The following is a 14,443-nucleotide window of genomic DNA, read 5'->3' as shown; positions in this document are numbered from 1 at the left end:
CGTAAGCTACTTCCTTTTTTGTGATGAACAACATTTGCTGATAACTTTTTCAGTGAATCTCAGTCTTGCGCCTGCCTGACTCGCGATTAATTTTATGTTTTCGTTATACGTCAGATCGCTCAGTACGAATACTCGTAGATATCTTATGGAAATAACTGCTTCCAGTGATTGTTCTGCAATTTTCTAATCATACAGTAAAGTGTCTTACTCTATGTATTCGCAGTATGCTACATTTGTTTATGTAGATGGTGTGATATTCCTGGCTGTGGCCGCCAGTATTTTGTCTTGCTACGAGCTGGCCGTGATGCAGCTTCATACACGAGGAGTAGCTTATGGTGCAAAAGTGGAGTGAGATACAAGCAGCAAATGGTACAGTATGTACCATTCCCGTGGGAGAGCCCGCCAATTGTACTGGACTTGCTTCTAATTGGTCAACACGCCTAACTTCTCTTATTAATTATTTATATACTCTTCATTGTATTGAACCCAGTTTTCAATTTGACAATCTCTCACGGTCACCCTACGAGTCTACAGTTTTTGTTTATTAAATTTCACTAGTTTTGAGAAACAAAAGAGTAATGATATTACAACCGAAGTGCTTCGGACATCTTCGGGTCGCTTTGGCACGCCTGGGAGACGAAGTACTTCGGCTCCGCTAGTCAGACTGTTTCGGGTGTTCTTCAGAGCCGGACGTGTATCTCTGTTTCGGACGGACATGTCGTACTCTGTATCGGAAGTTGTCAGAAAAGTTACCGTACTATTAAGAAAGCCATGTCGAGTGTTGTAGAAGACAGCGTAAAAAGTGATATTTTACAATAAAAAAAAAACAGGATACATTAATGAGATGTGTCGCCTACCATCACTGTCAGTACCACAGATCTTGCCCTCTGTAGATACAGAGACTAATCTGGGCAAGTAGCCTCCCACAAAAAAAAAAGCACAAACACAGGTTCTAGTTCGAGATGAGAGCATAGCAGCCTCCGCCGAAGAAGATCCCACGACGCTGGGGACGCATTTTTAGAACACGACGGATTCGTGGAAAGAACTGTTAGGGACTCTCATTCAATCTCTACAAATCTCTCCAACTTTCAGATCTGACTTTCAACACGGTTACGTGTAATTTATAACGGTCAGGTGCCACATACGCTACTTAAGCCAGTGTAGAAGTAAAACAATTTACTGTATGAGTACCCAACTTAACAGGAATGATGTTCAGACTGTACTCCGTACGATTTGCGTGGTTAACAGTGATATCGTCATCACTTGCCATTAGACGCTGTATTGGTGTGGCGACGTAGGGTTGAAACACAAGCATCAGCGTGCGTAACAGAAGTGTGCATTGCGGATGTCAACGTAGGTGTGGCCAAGGTATGCAGGGCTTACTCTAAAGCTGTTTTATCAAAACGATAGCATTAGTGCTGCTGTTCTTAGCGAGTATCGACGCATTAAGAGAATACGGAAAACTTCTCTTTCCGCACCGGAGTGGAAGAACATGAATCGGAAACGGATCCATTGACCGATTATTCCCAACTATGTGGCCTCCCAGATCACAAGATATTTAATCGGGAAGGTGGGGTTACCTGAAGGGACACTAACATACATTGGACACTGAAGATGAGTGTACTGCGGGAGGTAGCCAACACCCCGCATGAGATACCGTGAGCAGCAGTAAAGCAATCCCTGGTGCGATTATAGGCTATCGTGGGTGCAGATGGCCGTCACTTTGAGCAACGTTTGTAACCTGTAACGTAAACGAGGTACGCAACTAACGGATTCGGAAATTAAAATGTGTTTCTTTCAATGATTTATTCGTTCTTTCTCTTCTCATGTCCTTGTAAATGTTTCCACAAGGTTTCATTGTCCTACGATCACTCGTCTTTCGTGGGCCCTCTCTCTAGCAGCGAACGTTTGGTCAAAACCATCCTCTTTGTTACTACTTGCCAGTCGCATATCTTCCGGCTCGTTCTGCTGTCAGTATCACATTAATGGTATTGTCCAATCTGACAGATGAATGACAGCGTGCAAGATTAATTATAAACGTGCCTTAATTGTTCATGAGCGGATTGTTGGTGCGTATCAGTACACTATTAAATGTTCATTTTAAAGTAGCAGTAGGAGGCAAAAAGAGACTTTCATATAACTGCGAGTGTTCTGAAGAGGCTGCTTACGTTCCAGTTGTTTGTGGTTATTTAAATATCCAAGTACAATGACTGTATAATTCTGTAGTGTCAGTTTATTGTCAATACGGTAAACTGGGTTTCTTTTCAGCAGTTGCATCTCTGATATTTTACGTTGACACGAGCCACTTTTATGAAAATTATACTTCAAAATTGAGTCTACACAACACTTTAAATGAAAGAAAAAAGAAGAAAAAAATTCAAAAGTAATTATAAACATTAACTGAATTTCCTGTCGGTGGTTGGCAGAACACCTTAAAAATATTAAATGAGGAACAATTCCTACGGTTCTTGACAATTACATTTATTTGGCCACGAACCAGCATGTGGCTTCTGGGGCCATCGTCAGCTGACAGCTCAATCTCGCAGCCACAAATAATATGACGTGCGAATTGCATAGAAATTACTTATCCAGAAGATACAAAAATACACAAATGATGACATGTAGAGTATTTGCAAAGGAAATTATTACAGTTTCTATGTCACGCATAGATAGTTATGTTAATTTAAAATAGAAACAAAGTTTTTTTGTGGGGAGACACATTTAACAACTGATGAAAAATAAAGTTGAACTTATAATATTTAACTAGTATTATTAAAATGTATTAAAATAGTAAACTGAGTTCTGTTTTTCATTAGTTGTTAAATGCATCTACACACAAAAATCTTTGTGCTTCCTCTTTTAGTTGAAGTAACTACTTATGATCGGCATAAAAATACGGTACATTCGTACGTAAACTTTTATAAGTAGCAGGCCATCTTTTCTCTTTTCTACATTCAGTAGCCATGTAACGATGTTGTAAGAAACCGAAAGCTGATTAGTGACCCATAAATTATAATTTTTCAGAACATTTGGAAGTGTTCCCTATTTAGTATTACTGATTATTAAATCACTCTTTGTGAGACACCAAATCAAAGATAACAGCCTTTCGCAGTCGTCCTTCTGAGAGATTTCACCAACTGACAGGGAAGTTAACTTAGGAGCCAACTGTTTATACACCCCCGTTATAACTGGTACTTCAAGCGTCATTGTACACAGTAGGTGCTGTCCACACAACAACTCGTAACGTGGGTACGACACAAGGATGACTTTTTTTCGTCCGTGGGAAAGAGGCAATCCTGATGCACTGAGTAATCAGAAATCTGTAAATGCAATTACATCATTACAAAATATGGAGAGTAACACACCCTATCACCTACACAACACTTACAAGAATCGGTATGTACTACACCACGGCAATGTATTGTGTTGAAATCTATTACAAAGTATTTGGGCACGTTGCAGACAGAAGCGGCTTCTTACGCGCGGGATCAACGCGAACTTCAACCTTCACCTGCTGACTTGAAAAAGTGACGTCGCTTTATATCTACAAACACAGTTACAGGGAGGTAAATATTATTCAAGTAAAACACGAATTGCAAGAACATTAAGTGATCGTCTCTTCCGTGGTCAGAGGAACAACACAATCACAGGACATGGAAATTCACAAAATGATAATTGTTACCAACAAGAATTTTTACATTACCGATTACAAGAAATCTAATAATCGCTATAAAGTATATCTTCGCTACGATTTCAGTTACTGATCGAGAGAAGGGTCTTAAAGTACTGACCCTATCATTGATGTCATCATCTTATATACACTGAGGGCTTCAAACGAACCTTAAACGAATGTGTGGATCACGGCTAATAACGAAAATAGAACTTAGTTTTTACATCGCAATCAGAAACCCTTCCTGAATTACTGATCTATTCTGTAGGTATAAAGCCAAACATAATTTTTGTACCCACTGGTTTTATGTCAATAACCAATGACAAAAAGCTTCCAAATACAGAGTGGCATAGCACAGCTGGAAAAACTATGTAACGGAAGACACAAAAACATACAAACAACATGGTTAAGCACTGTGTTGGCTTTTATCTACAAACACATTATAAAATACCTCAGCACATGTTATTTATACATTTAGCTCAAATCTATAATAAATGCTCATACAAATAGGTAGTAATTTATGCAACTACTTTTTACAACTTGGCGTGGTTTGTTTACAATAATTATGTTAGTCATAATTGAGGAGGTCGACGGAGGAAATTGTTAACTCACAACCATGTATTTTATATTAATTCTTGTCTTAAAGTTGGCTAAATTCAAAGACAAAACATACATACAATAAGACCGCGAAACTTATGTAGCAGATTGTATTTCCTGTCGGTACGTGTTGATCTTCTTGTTACCAGCATTTAGCGCATTCGAAAACACAACGGGCAATTCCATCTGACTAATCCGTAGTAAAATGAAGCTTAACACTCTCTTCTGCCTAGCATTACAGTTATGTGCTTATATTATTACGTAATTCATTTAGTATTCGTTTAGTATAGTACCGTAATATGTTGTTTAACAATTAGAGCACAACTTCGAGTCATACTAAATTTTTAGTACCGGATGACACAATTTACAGGTCTACTTTTACATCCGTGGAAGAGGACTGAAAATATGATCTGATGTTCTACAGTGGGTTTTTCGTTGTAAATACTTATTTGATAGTAAACACTAAGCGTTTTGTAAATGATAAACGGATGTGCATCGCGATGTTAAACGTACCCTAGATGCATGCTAGGAAATTACTAGATGAGAAATGATGATGTCCCACTTTGATCTTAACTTCTTTCCTTCAAAACAGATAAAACAAAAAAAAGGCTATGTGCTTCATACCAGAGGATGCCACTGTGTATGGCCAAAGCATACGTAAATCAACATCTGAATCCATACTAATGTTTTTTGCAGTATGATTTTCCCAGTGGACACTACCGTTTCATTCTAGAGGTGAGAGATAAAGAGTTGAGTGTTCAGGTTCTTTCTGTTAAAAAAAATCGGACACGTTAGCGCGCTTACTCCGCGAGGAACGCAGTTTCATACTCTGGCAGACCCTCATGCTTGCCACTGGCAGCTTACTTTCGAGATGTACCTGAATTATATTCAGTCCTTTGTGTCTGGTTCCAGACGAGCGGGGACGGCAACGTGACGACGAGTACCCTGTCACTGTCACCTGTGGCTGATGACTCTGGACGGCAACTGTGCTGCAGGGCTGCCAACATCCTGCTTCCGCCGCCAGAAGTCAGCGAGCAGCTGCACGACTGCCGGACGCTGCACGTCCGCTGTGAGTGCGGCCGCTTCCCGTCTACACCACATTTTCCAACCCATGCTCAGTCTACCTCCTAAGACTGACCTTTAAATTACATTTGTAGTATAATATAAAATGTAGATTAAGGAAACTACAAATACAAACTTTAAATGATGATCGCGAATAAGAAAAACAAAGAAACATCAACAAGCCACCATGAAACTTCGTGACGGTGATCCTTCTCTATATACTATGCGTGACAAGGAAAAGTGAAGCACCAGGAAGATAATGAGGAAACAAAATTAATCTTAATGGGTTGAAACGGTACGTAATTTTGTTGCAGTAATTACGAAATCCAATCAAATTTACGAAATGTAGCAGTATGAAGCGACTTATCAGTATGAAGATGCACCCTCACTGATCCGGACTCCTGCACTGATTCTGTTGGGGAGGGTACCATCAATCCGTTGTACCCTCTCCTTTGGCAAGGTGGTCCGCAACTGTTGTAACTGGTCATTGGTACCCGGATAATGTCACATGGACGGAGCTGACACTCGACCTGGTCCCACATACGCACTACCAGTGACAGATATGAAGATGATGCAAGCCACGGGAGTATCTCGGCATACATCACTACTCTAATGAAGGCAGTTACTGACAGGCGTCAAAAGTACCAAGCTTTCAGTTTAATGAGTCATGGTTGCAAGTTGTTAACACCAGTTCCTTACAGAAGAATGGAAAAACTGATAGAAGCGGACCTCGGGGAAGATCCGTTTGGATACCGCAGAAATGTAGGAACGTGGGAGGCAGTATTGACCTTACCACTTCTCTTAGAAGATAGATTAAGGAGAGACAGACCTACGTTTATAGCATTTGTAGCTTCAGCGAAAGCTTTTGACAATGCTGACTATAATACTCTCTCTGAAATTCTGAAGGTAGGAGAGCGAAAGGCTATTTGCAACTTCTACAGAAAGCAGACAGCAGTTATAAGGGTGGAGGGGCATGAAAAGGAACCTGTAGTTGAGAAAGAACTGGATTGTAGCTTATCCCCGGTATTATTCAGTCTGTACAATGAACAAGCGGTAACCGAAACAAAAGAAGAATTTGAAGTAGCAGTTAAACTTGATGGAAAAGAAATAAAAGCTTTTAGGTATGCCAATGACTTTGTAATTCTGTCAGACAGCAAACGACTTGGAAGAGCAGTTGAACAGAATGGACATTGTCTTGAAAGAAGGATACAAGGTGAATATCAACAAAAATAAACAAGTATAATGGAATGAAGTCAAATTAAATCAGGTGATGCTAAAGCAATTGGATTAGGAAACGATACACTTAAAATAGTAGACGATTTTGGCTATTTGGACAGCAAAATAATTGATGATGATGGAAGCAGAGAGGATATAAAATGTAGACTGGCAGTGGGAAGAAAAGAATTTGTGAGGAAGAGAAATTTGTTGACATCGAATATAGATTTAAGAATTAGAAAGTCTTTTCTGAAAGAGTTTGTCTGAAGTGTACCCATCGATGCAAGCGAAACGTAGATAATGAACAAAAAAAAGGCTCTGAACACTATGGGACTTAACATCTATGGTCATCAGTCCCCTAGAACTTAGAACTACTTAAACATAACTAACCTAAGGACATCACACAACACCCAGTCATCACGCGGCAGAGAAAATCCCTGACCCCGCCGGGAATCGAACACGGGAACCCAGGCGCGGGAAGCGAGAACGCTACCGCATGACCACGAGCTGCGGACGATGATGAACAGTTCAGACAAAAAAGAACAGGAACTTTCGAAAAGTGGTGCTACAGAAGAATATTGCAGGTTAGATGAGTGGATCATGTAACGATAATGGAGGTACTGAATAAAATTGGGGAGACAAGAAATTTGTGGCGTAACTTGAACCAAAGAAGGGACAATTGATAGGACACATTCTGAGACATCAAGGGATCACCAACTTAGTGTGAAGGGAAGTGTGAGGGGGTAAAAATCGTAAAGGGAGACCAAGAGGCGAATACAGTAAGCAGATTCAGAAGGATGTACGCCAGAGTACTTATTCTGGGATGAAGAGGCTCGCTCAGCATGGAGAGCTGCATCAAACCAGTCTTCGGACTGAAGACCACAACAACAAATAACTCTATGCCAAGAATTTGTTCAGGAAAACGACGTCAATAACTCATAATGAGACTGGCTGTCTTTCCCTGTTGTTTCTGACAACTTCGCTACAGTGTCGGTGACTTATTATTGCAAGCTGACTCCCCATTTTTTCCTAATGACCCTCGGATTACTATTACCAGATGGGAGGTCATTGATCTATCACACGTTAGATGTACGAGGTTGAGTTTACAGGAAATGTGAACATAACTTGTCGGGGGTGGTCCTGTGAGTTTCATGCACAAACCAAGAACTACACCAACTGTCCGTCTGATGCAACTCGGCCTGAGACTGGACGAGAAAAGTGATCACAGCAGATTTTCTGAAGTGATGGTTTTGGATAATATGGGGTGGTAATGTCGTGAGATATAGCGCTATTGAAGCAGAATTGGCTCAAATGGCTCTATGGGACTTAACATCTGAGGTCATCAGTCCCCTGGAACTTAGAACTACTTAAGCCTAACTAACCTATGGACATCACACACATCCATGCCCCAGGCAGGATTCGAACCTGCGACCGTAGCAGTCGCGCGGTTCCAGACTGAAGCGCCTAGAACCGCTCTGCCACCGCGGCTGACGAAGCACAATTCCCTCAATTCTCGAGGCATGAAGGCTGGTGCGCTATCGCTCACCAACACCTCAGGTGCTCCAAACACCGTAAATATTCGTGCTAAATGCGTAATTGTAACTGCAGAGGTGCTGGCCTTAATTCAGAGCAGCCAGACAAGATACCTAAAGGCGTCCGCCATCAACAACATTTACCGATTTCCGCGCTTGGTACGGGGTTGGGGACCCAGATAATCGATAACAATTTGTTTCATGGGGTGCTCAGCCCTAGAGGAATTCAGCTCACCCGCCTGGGTGTCGGGAATCAGCTTAGCTATCTTACATTTTAACACTGCCTGGCTAACTTCCTTACATAGCCATTGAAAGTCGGTCAGGTTAAATGTTCCTTAATTTCTTGATTGTCTTATACATAAAGCTCTAGATTTTGCCCACATAACGCATTGTGGAAGTACTTGAAACAGGGTGACAGAGTTCTCTCGGAAGATATAACTTATGTCTCACATCACAGCGAGAGCGGTAACAAAGCATGCCGTCACTGAGAGAATAACTTGATACCTCCGTACCTTCCCTACTCATGTTGTTTAAAGTTCCTTAACCGGGCATCTGCATCTTGTCTCTCCGCCCGCCCGTTCAGTCAGAATTCTAAACAGCTCTGAAATCTCCCCTAGTACTGTAGGAAAACACCCCTGCTCTTCAGTGTCTTGTGGCGACTCGGCGACTATGAGCTCTTAGTGAATTATACGACTGAGGGTCTCAGTTCCTTGGTTGTCTACGTTTTGATGTTTCTCACTTTAAACCAGTAAGCCAAAACCTCTCTGGCCATCTAGCTATCCATCTGATCTTATGAGGCCCAGCCAACACTCAAGTCTAGCCTGGTTATCAGTTTCCATCTAAATGGTCTATGCTCTAGGTAAAATGAGTTTCCTGTTAGTGGCGGACATGGAAATTGACGCATAGGCCATCAGTTTCCTTACTCCCTCATACTCTTGGAGTAACATAGCTACTATTCCAGAATTATACGCGTCGCTCCATAAGATAAACATTTGATATAAATTCGTCACAGGCAACACCAGGACACTGCCTACAGCGAATTTCATTGAATCAGACGTTGCTTGCTGGGTATAGATCGACTAGAACTTCGCCCCCTCTGCCGCAATAATTTATGGATGCGGACAATAGCACAAAAACAAGAATAAATTTGCGAAAAAGGTGTCTTCCCTTTAATCTAGGCTATACCTATCTTGTCTTTAGGCAGAGGGAAAATCGTGGATGGCTTTTGTGAGGTCCTCATCTACATTAATTTCCTTAGTAGGTACTATGTAATCGAACAGCGAAATTTTTCGACAGTCCAGATTCACCTTCGACGGTTTTACATCAGCCCAGCTTCACAGAGTCGCAGTAAGACTTGCCACAAATCACGCAAATGCTCATCAAAGATTATACTGTCAAAGTGTCATCCAAGTAATTATTCACACACATAAACTTCAGGTCACGTAACATGAAATGTAACGGCTGCGACAACACTGTCCCTGTAGCCAACCGCAATAGCGCATGGTTGTACTGCAACAGGTTACGATCCCAGCAAAACGCTATGAAAGGCTTAGGTGAGGCGTATGGAGGGAGCGATGACCTTATAACATCTTATGCGAAAAGTTGGCCAACCGTCTTTCGAATCTCCCTCATCCGAAGAGGCGACAACTGGTAAGGGGACTGGTAGGATAAGATTCTGATCAGTAAGCTGGATTTTATATTCAGTCTTATCAGTGACCCCTAACTTAGCAGTAGGAACATGAGGAAACCCATCCAACACTCCCAACAACCACCTATTTTAACGTTACACACTCTTTTATGGTAGTTATGACTACAAAAATCATATTTCTTACCATCCTGATATATAAACATGAATTTCCTACTTATATAATGTAAGATACACTCGTTTTTTTTTTCGAAAAATCACATCCAAACAATTCCTTAATAATCAAACCCCTTACAATGATAAAACTCCACAATCATGACAGCCTCCGGATTCCTAATTTAACAAAATCTTTTACCAAGAATCAAAAACTCTGCGTTAATGGCCCACCATTACGTGGGTACCTTTTTCAGAGGAGGTAGTTTATAAATCCAAAGCAGCCTGTTATACCACCAGTAAACATGTAGGGATATAGGATACCGGAGTCAAGCAAGGTGCAAATGCTCTCATCACTCAAAGTAGCAAGATTAAAAGGTAAACCAGATTTCGAGACCGATTTCACTTTACTAGAAATCTTCAGCAGCGCCCGTAAGTCTTATCATGCACTGCCACTTCGTGGCGTCAACTTCGCTTCACCCTCTCCCACAGTACTGGTCAGTCTCGCACCAAATCACCGGACTAACTGCATCGAAACCTGTCTTACTATCAGATACCCTCAGCTTCGATGCGCTTTGCTGTGGGGTGTTCCATCATAGAAGTATACCGACTACCATCACGCCTTACGTCACTAAAGCCGATGTTTTCGACGATTGCCAACAGTCTGTCGAGTTTGGCGAACGTTTCAGTTTTATAAGGGAAAAGATTACTTGACTGGTTCTCCGGATGCAAATGTTCCAAACAGAAACATTGTTGACCAGCTATACTTCTGATATACAAAGGCAAATGGCCGACATAGTTACCCTAATGTCCTCCGTAAACCGCTCTAGTAGATCCCTGTGGTTTCGAACACTGTAAGAATATCGTCTGGCCAGATCATTCCGAATTGTACTAGTCGAGGTCCCCTCCAGCAAGAACCAAAATATAAATACCAGTTAACGCCAAAGTACCACAGAACAAGTCGAAAACCAAGTAATAATAACAGTGCACTGTAATTCCGTCAGTGCGAATGATCTTGCACTATTTTATATACAATGTGAATAAATATAATGTCCGATCGCTAGCCTATTGCATGTATACCGACAAGGCAACCGGCCGTAAAATGCCCGGGGGGCCGCACTACTTACAAGTGTAATAAGAAATAACACACTTGCCTGTGACAAGAACAGAACATAACCAGTGCGCCCACACAGGTCGGAACCACACAATATTGCAGTGCAGTATCGCACTAAGGAGGCCTATCACTGGAGCTCACTCGATCACACACTCAAGACGGACGGATATGGCGGGAGAAAAATCTTATGTGCTTTTAGACAGAAGGTCCAACAAATCGAACTCGAATAGGAGAATAATACAATGGCATACCTCACATACACCGGCAAAATACGGAACAAAATGTGCAGACTCTTGGCTCGACGCAACTTTAAATGTGTTTTCCGTCCACCTCCAAAAACGGCGTGGATCATTAAGTTCTATGGAACTTGGGGCTCCGTAAACCACGTCTGGCGTATTCCGTATGCGGTAAGGCATAAATCGAACTGACTGTGTGGATAGTGAAAGAAAGGTGCCAGGAAGACAGTAGAGACACTCAACTGATGCAAGGCACAAAATATATGCTTGGGAAACGCCGCATAGCAACAGGCTCACGGAGTCAATGAAATATGAACAAACGGAAGTGGTAAGGCATAAGTCGTCATTTTGGGATTGCGTTCTAAAGGAGGGTTTTGACACAAAAAAGAGTTGCCGTCAGCGTGATCAATAGAGACAGTGGTTTCACTCTCAGCGATTGGGGGTGGGCCCCGGAGTGGGCCCCAGTGGTCGGGCAACGCAAATCACAACGCCCGCCGAGAGCGACTCTCGTGCCGGACTGAGGCGGCAGAAGCACTGAGGAACCGGGGTTTGCGCTCAGCATTTTTGGTTCGCGCCCCCTCACCACTCCGGGTAGTGAGGGAAGGGGTGGGAGCGACAAGACTGTAAAAAGGAGGCGCGGTATAGCGGAGACCTTCATTCTATAGGTATCCCCAAAAGACGACAGCAAGGTACGCTGTCGAAATGTCGTGTTAAGTGAACGATTACAGCGCGTTGTACACACAAGAGGAGTTGAAAAGTTGTGACAGAGCAAGGTGGCGGTGTTGTTAGCACACTCGACTCGCATTCGGGAGGACGACGGTTCAATCCCGTATCCGGCCACCCTGATTTAGGTTTTCCGTGATTTTCATAAATCGCTCCAGATAATTGCCGGAATGGTTCCTCTGAAAGGGCACGGCCGATTTCCTTCCCCGTCCCTCCCTAATCCGATGAGACCGATGACCTCGCTGTTTGGTCTCTTCCTCCAAACAAATCAACCCAACCCCAAAGAGTTGTGAAAGTCAGTTTAAAGAGGCATCAGTTGTTCAAATATACAGCTGAATACACTAATTCTGTGTGCAGTCAAATAGTAGTAGCTTCTTAGGTTGGACGACTGCCTGCGGTTTGTGTTCAGCGCTACAAAACGACGCTGCTTTTTATTTCAAATGTTGGTGACGTTAGTGGATTCAAACTGGCGGGATTTTCAAGGGGCGACGATACATTAAAGGTTAACAAGAGGGGATCATCGGTATATATTCAATGTAAAGCAACATTATCATTAGTAAACAAACAACAGACATCAAGGATTTGTTATTAACACGTGAAAATTAGAAATACAGTAGTTGTTTGAGAGTTACCTGCAAAGTTGCCCAATATTTACATTAACAGATCCCTTCTGAGGGTATACGGTGAACATAGGTTCTTCCAAAATGCCAGTGGTATGTGCTCATGGAAAAAGCCTACTTGTGACACTCACTTTGACGTAGTTATTCCGGCAGGTGTGAAATTGCAACCATAATTACAGGTATTTTGTGGCTGGTTTTAAAGATGGGAATATCAATCGGCATTTCATAAATCTGCTAATATAAAATTTTGCACATTTTACGAGAGTGTAAAATTGTAGCAGACGACGTTCATTAAAGTATGATTTCCAGATTTGTATAGGATTTGTCACCGTAGCTGAAGCTTCCTTTTATGAAAAAGCTAACACAGCATTTTCATAAACTCGTGTGGAACTGCGATGTCAGTAAAATGCTCAACGTTTCATTACAATGAAAACTGTGTGGTGTCTCAGTTCCGTCTAGCGCCATAGGATTGCCATTTTGAATCGTGCCCAGGAAGAGATGGAGAGAGAGATTATCACTCCATGTGACATTTTATACCATTAGAGTAATAGTAGGGTAACAGGGGCAAGAGTACAATTTAGATATGAAATGTATATGCAAATTAATTAAACTGATATTAATTACCACCTGATCACCCCCACCACCACCCTCCAAATGACATCATGTGTTTTTCTCAGCCTGTACACGACTTCCTGCATGCTCCCCCACCTCAGCCTCCTCCTGCACCTCTGCACCTTCCGTGTTGGCGATAATTTCTGAATTTGGCGGCCAACTTTTGTCCGAGGGCTGTTCTGACGTCCTGTCCCATCCCTCACTAGGAAACTAGCAGGAAATTAAAAATGGCAGTGTCCTTTCCAGGACTCAAACCTTGGTTCTTCTGAACAAAAAGCCAAAGTGCGTCAGGCAACATATAGAAACCGCCCAGATTCAGCAGAGGAAGGTTAGGTTAGTGTATTTTGTTCATTTTAGTTGGGAAACTGAAGTAAAATTTGGTCATAATTACGTAATTAGTCATAAATATTGGGCCTAATTGCACAACTATATGCATAGCGCTACACAAGGACTGTCTAAAGTCGCAATGTAGCTCAAAACGTGATGACGTCATACAACTGGTGTTATCCTGTTGGGAAAAAGTTTTGCAATACCACTCAAAGCTAGTGGCTACCCTTCACCTACAAGCTGGTCGGAAAAAGATACTATCTTCATTTTTTGGCCGGAATATATCACAGCTCTACAAAATAATTTTTTTTCGTTGCCAGGGAAGTTTGAACGAAAATGGGATATTGTTATGATACTCATTCCGAGTATATTTGTACTTTTTCGAAATTGGCTCTGGTTTTTGAGATATAGGTTATTTGTGGAAATGAGAGTTTCATGTGGATAATATCGACTGCAGGGTCCATATATGGTGTAATGTATTTGCTACCTGTTTTTTAATTAGTGATATTGTACTATCTTTATTAAACAATTGTGCTCAGGGAGTGCATCTGTGTGGTTGAGGATTACATCATGCAAACATCACACTGTCAGCATGTGTTCAGTCCTGTTGTGCGGTGCGTGTGTTGAAGATATTGAGGGTTGTGCAGATTTGAATTCGGCGGTACTCGACATTCATTTGTTGGCCGAGGTAATCCCCGCAACAGCCGATAGGTAGCGTTCAGTGTAAACAAGAAAAATTGCGATGGTCGAAAGTCACACACATGTGCAGTGCAGCTTCAAGGAGATAGAACCTTTTCATCGTGACGTAGCAAATAAGAGGTGAGTATTCATTTCACACAAAACAATTAATGATGTTTGTTGGATGTGATTGACATGCAAATACAAGAAAGTTCTGCATAATATGTAGTATTTGTGCAATTTTGTTTTAGGAAAACAT

General features: G+C 41.8%; 1 protein-coding gene across 1 annotated transcript in view; it reads left to right on the top strand.

The window, feature by feature from the left end:
• The window catches only part of LOC126245375 (neural cell adhesion molecule 2-like), a 624,777-nt gene that overhangs the window by 287,852 nt on the left and 322,482 nt on the right, over nucleotides 1-14,443 (top strand). Inside the window, exon 3 of the mRNA XM_049948313.1 lies at nucleotides 5,180-5,336. Coding sequence (XP_049804270.1) covers nucleotides 5,180-5,336 — 157 coding nt within the window. The remainder of the gene's footprint in view (nucleotides 1-5,179; nucleotides 5,337-14,443) is intronic.

This window comes from Schistocerca nitens, chromosome 1 (assembly GCF_023898315.1).
Source record: "Schistocerca nitens isolate TAMUIC-IGC-003100 chromosome 1, iqSchNite1.1, whole genome shotgun sequence".
In the NCBI taxonomy this organism is placed as follows: domain Eukaryota; kingdom Metazoa; phylum Arthropoda; class Insecta; order Orthoptera; family Acrididae; genus Schistocerca; species Schistocerca nitens.
This window is presented reverse-complemented; position numbering and strand designations above follow the sequence as displayed.